The 15,520-nt window shown below is 39.7% G+C and overlaps 1 protein-coding gene across 2 annotated transcripts in view; it reads right to left on the bottom strand.

Moving 5' to 3' along the window:
• Zswim6 (zinc finger SWIM-type containing 6) overlaps positions 1–15,520 on the bottom strand; it is a 184,340-nt gene that overhangs the window by 45,124 nt on the left and 123,696 nt on the right. For both annotated transcript variants that reach the window (XM_076551928.1, XM_042261575.2), the window contains exons 3-4: positions 8,828–8,976; positions 4,086–4,236 (exon numbers count right to left, since the gene is read on the bottom strand). In XM_076551928.1, the coding sequence (XP_076408043.1) occupies positions 4,086–4,236; positions 8,828–8,976 (300 nt within the window). The remainder of the gene's footprint in view (positions 1–4,085; positions 4,237–8,827; positions 8,977–15,520) is intronic.

Below are 15,520 nucleotides of genomic sequence, written 5' to 3'. Positions count from 1 at the left end.
TGTGGTGGACAGGCAGCCATTAGGGATAACAGTAGGTGTGCTTGCCACAAGTCAGCCCTGGGTTGTTCTTTCAGTCCACAAGTCTTTCTGGGATCTGCTTCCCAGAAAAACGTGTGCGTCACTAATAATGACGGTAAGAGCGGAAGCATGTGTTTGACTGACTACCAAACTCACGGCCCTGATCAAACATGTGGCCTTCTCTACCACTGCCATGGGGCTTGCTTTTCTGTCTTACTGTCATACACTTTTCCCCATAGCTGATTATGATTCAAAATTACTCATCTTCAGAGCACTGCCATGTGTTTGGGAAAATGAACATCACACACAGAGAGTAAAATTATTATCTGAAAAAAACTGATTCATGCACAAGATAAATGCATCTGCAAATGAAGTGCAATAAGCAAGGTCTTAATAGAATGCATCTGTATCTATTTCATCCTACATTATGAACATCAGGGAGTAAATCACAAAAATTAACTCAGCCCACACGAGTATCACAGGCACTCAGATTGGGAAGGCCTGGGAAAAACTAGCCGCTTTGTTAGCAGGAGAATGGGGGAAGAAATGGACTGCCCAAAACAACTTTGCACAGATTTATGTAACAAGGAAGAGTTTAGAAAATGAATGTGCTATTTTAAACTATTTCTGAAGCATCAACAGTGTGAAATTTCATAAATCACATATAACCAGAAAGTTACAAATCTTGGGGGGGGGGCCCTATCTGGTCCTAGGAAAACGATTCTGTCATTTTCTGGCTGACAATCTGATGGCTCCAGGTCCTTTGCCAAGACGCAGAGTTAGTTGGCTATGATACTTGTACACTTATCACAGGGAAGCTTTCATGCCAGCAATCTCTTTTCCTCTCCTGGTGTATTGGCCACTGCCAGGGATGGACCCATCGAAGCCACTGGTGCTAAGGAGTTAAGCATCTGGGATTTAATTTAACAGTTTCGGCTTTATTAAGCTGTCACGGAGCGGCCCCACTTTGATAACAGTAGCTGCTCCAATTATGGCTTGGTTTAGGGTTGACAAGTATAATGATTCATTCGTGGCACATGAGAAGCAATAAAAGGTTGTTTTGCATTACAGCTTTAAAAATGTGGGCACTTTTTTCATTTAATTTGTCACTTAGCTTTTGCTAAGAGGACATTTAAATTGCAGTAAAAGGCAAATGGGGCTTTTAGTGTAAATGTAATCCCCATATTTAAATGATCTGTAATGGTGCAATGTTGGAGTGGGAACACTATTGTCTCACAGTGGGTCCTGATGGTGACATGTGACATTTGTATTCAGGTCCTGTATTATCCATGTGGCTAAAGGGCTTCCAATTTCATTTCACAGCCAGAAGCCTGCAGAAAACACCAATTAACTTGCAGATCCCATTTGCCCACAAAACTCAGCCTCTTCTCAATGTCTGGCATCTGGCAGTGCTCAGCATTTAATTCCAGAGCACAGCCTTGAAGCAATGTGAGCCCTGTGTAGGGGCACAAAGTCAAATTCCCCCATTTTATTAAGAAGCAAAAGCCTTTCCTTTTGTAGAATAGAAGGAACTTTAAGTTAATTTTTTGGTGAACAAATATCAAGATGTGGTATCTACTATGACTTCTATAGGGGATTCCTCACAAATCTTAGATTCCCATTCAACGGCAAGTGAGCTCCACTTGGCACCAGAGTGCACAGGCTTGTTCACTAGTCTAGTAATGATTTCAAGGTGGGGCAGCGGAAGAAAGAAAGCGGGGGGCGGTGCTGGGGGGAGGAGGTGGGACAGTGTGTGTACCTGTAGATGTGTGAGAGTGTGTGTGTGTGTTCTTGATCCCTGTCTGAAATCAAACAACTTGAATAAAACCTGACTCTTAATAAAGTAATCCTGTTTGAGAATATAACTAGAATCAGCTGCCAAGATCTTCCACCAATGAGACCTCCTGGCTCTGACTGAAGGTCTTGACACACAGTTTTCAAAGCCAACCTGGAAAGGTGAGATCTGACTACAAATTAATGTGAACACTGTTAAGTTTGTTCACATTTTATCCCTTGTATTCTTTCTTTTTTGGTCACCAAATTATCCAAGTGGCATTTTCTAACGAGTAAAAATAGTACTTTCACATTTCTAAGCACCACAACTTAATATTTTATACATTTAATTGTAACCCAATATTTTTTCCCCCAGCATGATTCCCTCCATTATTATTTTTTTAAACTTTTTTACTTTATGTGCATTGGTGTTCACCCTACATGTATGTTTGTGTGAGGGTGCCAGATCTTAGAGTTACAGACAGTTGTTAGCTGCCATGTGGGTGCTGGGAATTAAACCTGGGTCCTCTAGAAAACAGTCAGTGCTCTTAACCACTGAGCCATCTCTCCAGCACCCTATTATTGGTTTTTAATGCTAGTGTTTTTTAACCTTTATAAACAGACTAGTGAATTCACGACGTCACAAGCTTAAAAGGCTATTTGGAAAACTAAATCACTCAGTTTTCCGTAATATTTATGTAAATCATGTATTACCCTGTGTTCTTCAGTACCACACCATGCCCTCAGACTAACACATGGAAGCTATTTACTGTTTTTAAAGATTGATTTAAATTTGCCTGGGAAAAAGCTATACAATATTTCGAGAGACCCAAGAAAAGTACCAGATACAAGATACTATTTTTAAAAAATACTAGAGAAAAATATTAATAGAAACACCCTAATAGTTGGCATGTAGCAGATGTACTACTATAGAAACAAACCAACCAGAGTTTCTACCTACAATCAAGTCCCTGAACAAGCAAGCAAGAATACTGACATCAATTTTTAGTAGCTTATTGTATAATCCTAATTGTCCATCTCACCAACTTATAGAAATCTGCTCCCTGGAACTCAGTTTCCTTATCTCCAAATAGTTCATCTCAAAAGTGCCTTCCATTATGGTCATGGAGGAACTTCCGAGACAATGTTCCTCTTGAGCTAGTCTAGGCCTGGGATCACAACACACCATGTGGTGGTGCATCATCACTCATCAGGAATCTCACGGCAGTACATATGCAGCAAGCATTTTCTTCTTTTTAAACTAACAGACAGTGATACGTGTTTGTCACCCTATAGATTTCTTAACAGAAAGACAGGTAACAAATATATTATCAAGTTTTATTTCTTAGAACTGAGCATTGGGTAAGGAGACTCATTCCCAGTATTTTCATGCTGATCATGACAAGAAAATCTCTTTTTTTTTTTTTCAGGTACCTGTTATATTTACAACTTTAATCACCAGAAATTTTGGGCAATAAATTTTAGAGTTTGCCGTATCTTTTCGATTCTCAAGAACAATTCCAAAGAACAAGGTCTGTATCGGATGAAAATGCAGAGTATTCAAATCACTTTTGAGAATTCTAATGAGGGAAAAATGCTGTGGGATGGTCTATATGTCAAATGGCTCTGATTGGTCAATAAACAAAACACTGATTGGCCAGTGGCCAGGCAGGAAGTATAGGCGGGACTAACAGAGAGGAGAATTGAGAGAACAGGGAGGCAGAAAGAGACTGCCAGATGCAGCCGTGACAAGCAGCATGTGAAGATGCAGGTAAGCCATGAGCCACGTGGCAAGGTATAGATTTATAAAAATGAATTAATTTAAGATGTAAGAACAGTTAGCAAGAAGCCTGCCATGGCCATACAGTTTGTAAGCAATATAAGTCTCTGGGTGTTTACTTGATTGGGTCTGAGCGGCTGTGGGACTGGCGGGTGAGAGATTTGTCCTGACCGTGGGCCAGGCCGGAAAACTCTAGCTACAGAAAAAAAGCAAGGCAGACTCAAAAACTGAGGTGAAATAGGAACTGGTCCTATAACATAAACGATTTGTTCTGAAAACACAGAATCTTTCACCAAGCACTTAAAGGGAGATTCCTGCACTGGCTTCACCCAGGAGCAGACACTCCCCAGGTTCTGCCACGGCTGCTCTTCCCACTCATCTGCCCAAAGCACACTGACACAGGCTTGCATGCAGCAGCTCTCTCCTGCATCACCAGGACCACGTTCTTAAAGAGCCCACTGTTGTCTATCTCCACACGGCTAGCTCAGTGTAGTGTGACGGGAAATTCATTTACCAAGCTCATCCCAGAGCTGCCTGTATTTGTCAGTCATCGCCGTGCCTTGCTGCCGCCAAAGTGACAGGCGAGGGTCAGCCATGAACTGCTCGGTGATCAAGGTCAACATACGGGCCCCATTGGAGTCTCTCATCTTCAACATCTCCCGCACCTAGTGGGGCAAACAAAGTGAAAATGTTAAAATTTATAAGTAAATAAGTAACAGCAACACAAGAGACAAACAACTCACTTTTATTTCTGGGGTGTGTTTGTATGTGTGTATGAGAGAGAAGCCTTCACACCAGTCCTCTAAAGCATACAAAAGTACGAAAAACTATTCTGCACCATACACTGCAATGTAATGAGAAAAAAGCACCATCATTTATCATAAGCTTTGCTTTAGAAGCCACATACAATAATAAAGTTTTCTCAACTTTTCAATATCAAATGTTTTGGTGAGTTTTATGCATTTCATTAAGACAATTATGCCATGTTTCACATGTAGAGTAAAAATGCACTCTGTGTGTGTGTGTGTGTGTGGTCTTATAAGATAGGGTCTTTCTATAGTTCAATCTGACCTCTAACTCATGATCCTCCTGCCTCAGCCTCTTGACTGCTGAGATTACAGGCATGTGACAGCACACCTGAAGTAAGTTTGGAATATTTCCCTCAAAGAATGCCTGTTATCTAAACCAGATCTACTTTGTGGTCAGACTATAATCAACAAAATAAATGACTAGCTAATTCATGCTTCAACAAACCCCAGAAGTGCACAGAAAGAGGCATCTGAGAACTGAGTTAGCCAAGTGTTGCTCCGTCACAGGGATGTGAGTGATGGCACTCCTCTCCTGGATATGGAAGCTACACACACACACACACACACACACACACACACACACACACACACACACAGTTTGGCATGTTGACTGTGTTCACCACCAGAGTAGCAGAATCCAAGAAAATCCACTGAAAAATGGTTTAGGAATCTTATAAATCGATCTGTTGTGTAATAGTTTACAAGTCATCAGTTATAACTGTAATTCAACATTTCCTATCTGTATTCACAAAATTGTGCAAGAACTTTACTTTTTTTTAAAAAATATATATTAGTAATTTGGGCATGTTCTTTCTTGCTGAATTATTTAACATAAGAGCAGTAGCATACAGTCATCTCCAAGGATCCATGACTTCCAGAACCCCAGTTGCCCAAACTTATAATAGTTCTATGTACCCTACACGAACACTTCAAAGCACCTCTACATTAACTTATGATACAACAGAACACCAAACAATGTTGTTAATACACAAAACAGTGTGTTAATACTTGTTGGCATGTTATCACCTAAGGGTGATAAGAAGGGAAAGCCTGTCCGTGTTCAATACAAATGGAAACATCTTCATAGACTGAACTACATTTTCAGTCCATGGATGGTTTCTCTGTCAGTGCAGAACCTGTAGACACAAAGGGCTGTGCACTTTCACAAGTAGGCTTTGCAGTGATAAGAAGAATTGGACAGAGCTTGGAGGTTTAAGAATGTTCACTCTGTATGAACGCTCCACAAAGCACCAAAACAAACAACAAAAACCAATTCTGACTTAATAACTGAACTTGGACTTTCAAGCTGGAATCATGAACTGTTCATTTCTCTGTGCTGCACTTCCCAAATTAGAAAAGAAAAACACCAGGGTTAATCTCTCTACAGGAAACCATAAATGAACACATACACCCTCAAAGTGTATGATGCTTATTACATAGTTCACAAATGAGAACTCTAACTTAACAACAGTTGTCCCGTGATAGATTATTCCGACAGTGTCCTGGAGGTGAGGAGGGAGATTCTTTTTTCAGGATTTGACATGAAAGGCAAGTCATGAAAAAAAAAAAAAGAAAAAAAAGAAAGAAAAAAAAAGGCTCATCTGCAATGCAGCATTCCAAGAGCACACATCCTCCACCTCAGGCTTGGGCCAAGATGAGCACTGAAGTCCCCCAGGCCCTTAAGCATTTGAGCCTTGTATAAAGAACCTACAGGCACTTTCCCCCTGAACCCAAATATGAAAGCACCAGAAAGTCAGGAACAGGTGATGTCAGAAAGGAAGGGAGCTGTCATTTGCTGGACACTGTGGTCAAGAGTCTGACATACATCTATGCCCACCAATGCATTTCCAAACAACACGTAGACTAGACAGATTATAAGCCTCATTTCAGGAATTCTAAAAACAAGCCTTGAGAAATTAAGCAACTGCCCAGTGAAAAAAAATAACAGCTGGAATCAGAACCCACATTTGCCTTAAGGCTAAAAGTGCTATACATTTATACATTTCCAAAAATTAGATGCTGCTATTACTTCATATGCATATGGAATACATATATAACACACAGGGACACAAGTAACAATTTCAGACTGGCTTAAAATACACATTTTACATCGTTTCCACTTGGTCACAATGTGCTCTATGGACATGGAACATGTGAAATGCTTCCTGTGTCTGAAAATCTAGTAGATTTGATTGGTTTATTTTACTGATTCATTTCTAAGCTAGTACTCAGAAACAATAATGAAATAAATGCTTAACTATTAAGCATATTAACCCAAACTATATAGTAATCAAACTTAAGTACATCTATTGTCCAGAGTTAATACATTTTCAGAATATTAACTCTAAAGAATGACAAATCTGAAGTATCTGTGTACCAAGAAATAATTAAATCATGTGTGAAGTCTCTATAGATTTAAATGCATAACATTATAAACAAACTTTTGTAAATCTGATAATCTACATTATGCCCATAAATCTTTTTAACAGAATACATTAGTCTCTGGCCATATTCAATAACAGAATTCATGTGAAACTTTCTGAATTAAAAATAAATGAAGACAAAATATAAACTCATCACTTTTTAATTTTTATGAATACTAGAGCAGCTGTTTAACAAAAGCATCAATTCATAAAGCCAATTGTTCCTTTAAAAATATTTTTAACACATTACCTACAATAATGACTATATCTTCAAAGGAAGTATAATGGTTTGACATTACGGTCTGAGGGTGAAAGGCAGGGCCTATGCGTTCATGTGTAGGTTATCAAGCACATGTTTGTTCATAAGAGTAGAGGCCAGAGGCTGTAACACAAATTGCTAAACACTCTTATTAATAAACGAAAGACCCAAAGCCAGATGTTGGGGTGAATTCTGAAAGATCAGAGAAGCAGAACAAGCCAAAGCTACCTCACCTCACCAACTTCTCAGCTGATCCTGTTTCCTCAAACTGGAAGCCTCTGAGTCCCCATCCAAACTGATCTCAGCTGAACTGCTGCTAAAAGCCTAAAAGCTTAAAAGCCTCTAGTTCCTGGACCTCATGCCTTATATTCTGCTTCCTGCCATCACTTCCTTGGATTAAAGGCGTGTGTCTTTCCCAAGCAAGAATTGAGATCTCAAGTACTGGGATTAAAGGTGTGTGCCACCTTGCCTAGCTGTTTCCAGTGTGGCCTTGAACTCACAGAGATCCAATGGATGTCTGCCTCTGGAATGCTAGGATTAAAGGCATGTGCTACCACTGCCTAACCCTATGTTTAATATAGTTGCTGTTCTGTTCTCTGACCCCCTGATAAGTTTATTGGGGTGCACAATATATCAACCGCAAGAGGCTGATAATAGTGCGTTCTCCTCTATGACTTTGCAGATCTCTCTTTCCCTCCTTCCTTCTCTCCCCCTCCCCCAAGACAAAGTCCACAACCAAACCCGGAGCTCCCCAACTGGCTGGGTTGACTTGACTCCACCCCCCCTAAGGCTCAGGAAACAGGCATGCCATCTCCTCACCCAGCTTTCTGTGGGCTCTGGGGACTCTTAACTCAGGCTCACATGCTTGTTTGTACAGGGAGCATTTTACCCACCAATTCATCTCACTACCCTAGTATTAGTTTCAAAAAAGCACTTTATCCAGTATTTAGAAATTATTTTACGGTACACCAAATGCTTTGCAAAGCTTCTGATCACAAAAACTTGTGTTAAGGATACAAGGTATTTCTTAGGTCATCAATTTTTAGTAGCTGAATAAACACGACACCATTATTTAGTACTATTATCAAAACAATGGGAAGAGAAGTCACTTTTAGTTGTACAGATAAGAAAACTGACAATTTCCCAAAGTTTTTAGTCCATACACTTAGACAGAGTAGAACTTTGAAGTCTATGAAACTAACTCACACTTTTGAAACTAATGTTAAGTATCATTGGAATTTTTAAGGTATATGTGTTAAAGAAATGTTAAGTTTAAAATTATGCTCCACCTGGGAAAATTACCTAGAAAAAAGAAACACTTGGAAGGATGTCAAGTTAACACTAAAGAATTTACTCTGTTTTTACTATTGAAGGTTTTGGGTTTGTTTGTTTTGGAGACAAGATTTTTCTCTGTAACAGCCATGGCCGTCCTGGAACTTGCTCTGTAGTCCAGGGTGACCTCAAACTCAGAGATCTGCCTGCCTCTTCCTCCCAAGTGCCAGGATTAAAGACAAGTGCCACCACCACCCCAGGGAAAGTTTTTAAAAACCAAAACAAATTATCATCATTTTATAGTAACTAAGAGAGACAAAAATGCCCCCAACTTGGTACAGAAGGTTACTTACACAAGTTAAAGCTTGTATTATATACAGGTTTCTCACTGGCTCATTGGCTTAAAATCTCCATTTTATTCCATACAGGATCTTAGACAGTTACTACATACACTCCTATACTTGGAATCCTTCTCTGAAACAGGCAACCGTACCTTTGCAAAGAGTAAGTTGAGTTGCTTCCCTGAGCCGTGGTAGCCGCCCTGGGAAAGGAACAGTTTAACCTGCTCCTGCACCTGCTCCTCATCCAAGTGCCAACAGTTCTCGTCGTCGATGCTAGCACCTGCCGTGGGATCAGGAGCACCTGCAAAGCAAAGGGACATGGGCTGCATTAATTGGGCTCAGAGGTGCTAACAGCAAATTCGAAAAGAATTCAGATTCCGGTGCCTAGACACTTAAAGTTCGGCTCAGTTTCGATTATGCATGCCAATTTATGACTAAAAGAAATGCAAGTCACCTCTGATTTCCAAGACTTTCCTTGTCTGTACTTAGTCAAATGCAGATTACTGTAAAACTCAAATATTTCCATTTTATAAACGTAGAGGCTCTTGTTTCTAAGAGAACTTTACAAGTTTTCTAAAGAATTAAAGAGTCACAGGGTGGAAGTGGTACATGCCTTTAATCCCAGCACATGGGAGGCAGAGGCAGGTGGATGTCTGAGTTCAAGTCCAGCCTGATCTACAGATCTAGTTCCTGGACAGCCAGGGCTATACAGGAAAAAAAAAAAACCTGTCTCAAAAAACAAAAACCAAACAAAAAAGAATTAAAGGTATCTTACTGTAAATGCATGATGTAGGAAAATCTATGTAGAACATACTAGAAAAATATTTCTCAAAGACACCCAGAAAATACAGAGCAAGTCACTTCAGCCCAGTATGTTAACTCAAGAAGCTTCACCATTATCTGCTACTGTAAAAACGGCATGCTGACGTGAGCCTTTAGTGCAGAAAAGGAGAGATTAAAAAGGGAAATCAAGACACATGGGAGCAGGCAGTGCAGCTGTTGTACTAACTCAGGTTGTAGTGTTACCTTGCCAACTGCATAAATATTTTATTGCTGAAGTACACAGAAAAGACAACAGCTATGTAATAAACCGAGTGAACGAAGGCGACCTTAGAAATTTAAGTGATCCAGATACTTGAGGAAAAAAATTAAGCTTCATTATTTGTTAAGAAAATAAAATAATGGCATTTTGAGGTCTAAGATCTATACGAAATAGGTTTTAAATGTGAGAACATTCCACTTCTGATGTCTCGTATCATTATGAGCCTTTAGATGATTCTGTCACTTGTCATTTAATAATCGAATGCAAAATCAGCTGGTCAAGGAGATCATCACTAATGTCTCCCTAGAAACTGGGTCCGCTTGACCCTAGTAGAGGGCCACAATAAGATAAATCCTAAAAAGTGCCGTTTATTCTTTCAGTCAGTATATCCACAGTGGCAACTCTGCCAGCCTGCTTCTTGGCAAGACATGGAGATATAATGGAACTCAAAACACAAAATTCCTGTTCTTAACTAATTTAAAACCTATTTTTATCTAGTACCTACATAATACCACTTATACTGTGCCCAGTATGCTTGTGTGTTTATGTACTTATATGACCACAGCTATATATTAAATTGGAAAGTCTGCCTGGAAAAAAACACCCCTGGCATAAATGAAATGCCCTGGTATTTACTATTCTATTTCATTTTTAAAATGGCTTGTTGTAATTCTTTACACTAATACTATACCATAGTGGAATTGCAACATACTATTTGGAAAGCATGGTTCTGAGTAAGAGAAAAAGCAGAGCAATAATAATAATGCAAATGTGTGATATGTACATGTATGTGCACGTGTGTATGTGCAGTGCTGAATGGTGACAGTTCCTTAAAGTCAGAGATTGGGAGACTTACCAGAACTCTGAGTTAGCCAGGGATTGCTAGGATAAAATACATTCAGGAAATGGCAATGAGCTGAGATCTGCCTTAAGCAGATTAGAAGCTAATTAGAAGTCCGCTAAAGGCAGGGAAAAGAGGGATGGGTCACATGTGGGCTAAAAAAAGAACGTGGGCAGAGGCCTTAGGCAGAAAGAAGCACGGTTCATAGAAATGGAAGTCCACTCAGCCCGAGAGCAGAGGGCCAGGGCAGAGCAGCACAAGACACTCCTGGAGAAGAAAGGTTCTCAGGCTTTGCAGCTGAAAAGCTCAGTGTCTCTTCCCTTGGGACAATGAACAGGAACTCATGAAGACATTACCTGAAGTAGAAGAATGGCATACTCTTCATCCTGATATGCATCAACTGCAACATTCTTACCATGAAATATTAATTATGCAGCCATAAAAATGAATGGGGACAGTCTCCATGTATTACAATGGAGTACAACTAATCTAAAAATATTGTTGAATGAAAATAATGAACACACTAATTTCATGTTGATGATGAGGCTTTTTAAAAGAAGTTATGCATTATTATCTCTTTACACAAACCATCTGGAAAAGAAAACATGGATGCAAGCAGACTTGGTGAAGATGTAAACATGTAAGGAATCATGGGATGTGGGCCGGTATTGGTTTCTAGATTAAACTACTATACAGAATATGGGACAATTCACTGACATAGAGAAGGCTCAAAATTTGGGAGTTCAGTTTTAAATATAGTGAATCTGGAATACCTTGGGGACAGGACAAAGGAGGGCAAAGGATATAAAGAGGAAGGAGGCCACGCCATGGGAGGCAGTGCAGGTTTAAAAAGGCCCCCAGGAGAGAGCCCCGGTGAAGGCTCACATTTAAATGCTGGAGGACAAGCACTGAGGGCAGTGGGAATGAGGGTCCTCTTAGAAGAGCTGGAAAGACTTCCCCAGAAAGAGGGAAAGCTGCTCTAATCAGGGACTGGGCAATCAGGCTGATGTCCAAGCTGTGTACGAGTGAGGATTTTATCTGTCCCTATTGTCACAACAATCTGGGAACCAATCACTTAGAGGAAAGTAACAAAAAGAAGAAGGGGAAAAAGCAAGTATTTTCTCCCTAAAGATTCTTTTGAAAGGCTAAAAAACCACTGTAAAGTGGCCTTACATACATGATTTCCCATTTTCCTCACATGGACAATTATTGGCATGCTTGTTCTCACAACTCTCATTTCACAGGAAGCTGTAAGGATACATAATGCTATCACAACTACTAGGTCTACAAATGTATCTCAGAGAGATTCAGAGTTCCTAATTCACATATCTGTCCATTTGATTCCTGGGACCTTCTCCCATGTACTCTCTGTGGAAAGACAGCTGTGGGTTCTTTATGGAAATGTATCAGAAGATACCTTCCAAACAACTAAACTACAAGGCCTCAAATTTAAGTTCTCCCCAATATATTACTATTGAATCTCCCCCAGGAAATTTCAGGTACAGATCAAACTGGCTACTTATCATCCATTTCTACTGTTCGTGCTGACGATTTAGACTATCAGAGCGGCTGGTCTTCTTGTGTGTGTTTTCTTGTAGTGTGCCTGCTAGGACTCCATCCTCAGTAGGAATTTTCAGTTATACCTGGGCCTGCTTGGGGAGGGGCAGGATGTGCTGTCATAAGCAAGGGCTCTCAGTTGCAGGGGCCAAAACTCTATAGGAGAAACGTAGGGTTCAGTTTGCCACAGAAATCCAAGTATTTTAAGTAGACATGAACTTGAATGACAGGGAACAAGTCATCTTCCATGGCCTGAACTGGCAAAGTGATCAACACTGAGAAACCTTCTAAACACTGCAGACTACACTGCAAGGAGCAACAAATGATATTAGAACCCAGGAATCTCTCTGAATTAAATAATAGATGATTCATCCCCCACCTCTGCTTAGAAAAGTAAGTTTTAAAATACATGGAATCATTTATGTTTACACACACACACACACACACACACACACACACACACACACACACACACATTCTTGCCCAAATGGAGAAATAATCAATACTAATAAATATATGAATATATTGTGTTACCTCCCCCCCCCCCAATTTTTACAGAACCTTGTTTGGCTTTGATCCTTTTTGAGTGTTTTGGTGTGCTAGTATCAGAATTACACTATTTCTTACGAATATTATGGGAAGGAGGAAGGCACTGGAGAAGAAAATGACCTATGGATAAAATCTACAAAGTCTACACATGAATTCAAAGGATAAGCATGTTCTAAGCCCACATTAGAATTCCAGTGAATTCAGTTCAAGGAACGGTTTAGAAAGAGTATGTACCCTTGGTGAAAGTACTTATGCTTTTTCTTGGGCTTCTATCTTAACGGCAAAACTCTATAGATAGGAATAAAAACATTACACGTCTGCTGATTCACTGTAGAAAATGTTGGCTACTGAGTTATAAGAACGAAAGCAAAGATAACTAGTGGGTATGAGATTTTACTTGATATTCTTTACATATCAAGGTATATATCACATACATTATAGGTCAAAAGATTAAATAACTACAACAACAGTAATTATCTCTAAAGATAATTACTAAAGATGGGAATATAATTCTATAGTAAACTGTCTGCCCACCACATGTAAGACCATAGGTTCAGCAGGAGGTGGTGGCGCATGCCTTTAGTCCTAGCACTCAGGATGCAGAGGCAGACAGATCTCTGTGTTCTAGACCAGCCTGGTCTATAAAGCGAGTTCCAGGACAGCCAGGGCTACACAGAGAAAACCTTATCTCAAAAAAAAAAAAAAAAAAAAAAAAAAAAACTACTGTAGGTTCAGTCTTCAGCACTGTTCACTAGTTAGCTGGTTCAATAACAAATATTTAAAAATAAACTTTAAAACTGGGCTTTAACTATTTAAAATCCAGTATGTCTTGATTATACATGACTGTGCTTGACTTGACATGCTATAAAAATGTAAGAGCTGCAGAATTTACTTCTACTTATTAATGGTCATCTATAATCAAAGACAACACTCTAAGCATTTAGCTTTAAAGAAAACGCAAAGAGAAACATAATTCATATATATTTACTACTAAATATTCTGAGGTGGGCAGGACCCAGAATCATTATGTCTATAAATTAAATGTTTTAAAAGCTATCATTAACTTACTCTTATAAATGTTATAATATTTGCAATGTATAATCAATCTTTGGAGGTATTTTATTACTAGAGTTCAATTCAATTGCAAGCCTTTGGGGAAAAGGGAAACTATTTTTAGGGGGTGTGGGGCCAGCGAAACAGCTAATTGTCTATTTTTCTCAGACAGATATGTGATTCTGAATTACCTCCCACCTTGGTCATGTGAGACCAGAGGAAGAAGCAAAGGAGTAATCACGGACATGAAGAACCACTGTCTACTTAGCTTAGTTCTGTTTCATCCCAACATCAAAACCCTATCACAACACTTCCCTGAATTAAAACCTATCAGAATTCCTAGGGCATAGTGGGTATCTTGGCACCACTTCAGACCTACTGAATCCAAGTTTTCTCTTTGAACTAAGAAATGAGGAAGAACAAGGATTCTGTAGTTGGAGAGAATGTTAAGTATCTTGGCAGGATGTGGACCTTAATAATCAATAAAGAGAAGCACTAAGGGTCCCGAGGTACCACACAGCACCCCTCCCCTGTTCTGACTGAAGCACACGTTAAGATAGTTATTGAGACAGCTATCTCACACTGTGGATGCTGTCGCTTCTCAGTATTAGGTAACACAAATCATCTTGCACATTTTAAACTGGCCCATGAAGACATAACCACAGTGGGCTTCTGCTGTGTTTGGCCCACGGGGTTTTAAGTTCTACTGTAGGATGAGAAGGTAATTCTTTCTCTTCTAGCTGGATGGTGATGGTGCACGCCTTTAATCTCAGCATCTGGGAGGCAGAGACAGGAGGATCTGAGCTGGAGGCCAGCTTGGTCTACAGAATAAGTTCTAAGACAGCCAGGGCTACATAGAGAAATCCTGCCTTAAAAAAAAAAAAACCAAATAAATAAAAATAAACAAATGAGTAAATTCTTTCTCTTCTACTCTACTGTGACCTGCTTCCATAAAACTATCATTTCAAGAATTTATTTTTCTGTATTTATTTAGTGTGTATGAGCACGTGCAAGCCAGTTCTCTCCATCACGTCGGTCCTGGGGATCAAACTCATGTCATCAGACTTGGTGGCAAGAGCCTTACCCACTAAGTCATCTCACTGCCCCCCCCCCCCACACAAATGCTTTTAGCCATTGACACTTAGAATTAATATTCCTTTTCGTTGAAATTATCAAATTTTCTCTATTTAGGCAGAATGCAGGCAACAGATGTTTATACTGCAGAGTTAATATAGTCTCTTTAGGGGGGGACCTATGGAAGAACACTATCACAGTTTTAGTGCCTCCTGTTTAAGCTAGAAAACATTAAGTCAATGGGCACACCCATCTTTCAAACTGAAGGCAACATCATGTCATCAACCATTGGCTCTGAGGAGAAAGGGGCAAAACAGCAAAGTCTGGTAACTCAAGACTCAAAATAAGTCTTTGGAGCAGAGAGAAAAGCAGAAGTCTTCAAAAAATGATAATAAGTAAAATGATAATGAACAGAAATGTTCTTTAGAAAAGACTTACACTTCATTCTTAATTTTCATTGTAAGATGGTGTAGGCTAATGCTTGTATTTCAGTTAACAATTTTGTTGTAGTTCAAACAACAAGACCCATCCTCAGCTCCTCTCCATTCATCTCCTACAGTCCTGCTACCAGGGGAGAACTCAGTGGCTTCTCCAGAAGCTTTGGGGTGACAGCAGAGGAGCTTCTGCTCCAGCCAATCAGCTTCTTTAGCTAAATGCCAAGGAAGTAAATGAGCAACACTTGCCAATGGAAGTATCTCAGGGTGCTCAAATACAACTCCTCAGTTTCCG

This window comes from Peromyscus maniculatus, chromosome 15 (assembly GCF_049852395.1).
Source record: "Peromyscus maniculatus bairdii isolate BWxNUB_F1_BW_parent chromosome 15, HU_Pman_BW_mat_3.1, whole genome shotgun sequence".
Classification (NCBI taxonomy): Eukaryota; Metazoa; Chordata; class Mammalia; order Rodentia; family Cricetidae; genus Peromyscus; species Peromyscus maniculatus.
This window is presented reverse-complemented; position numbering and strand designations above follow the sequence as displayed.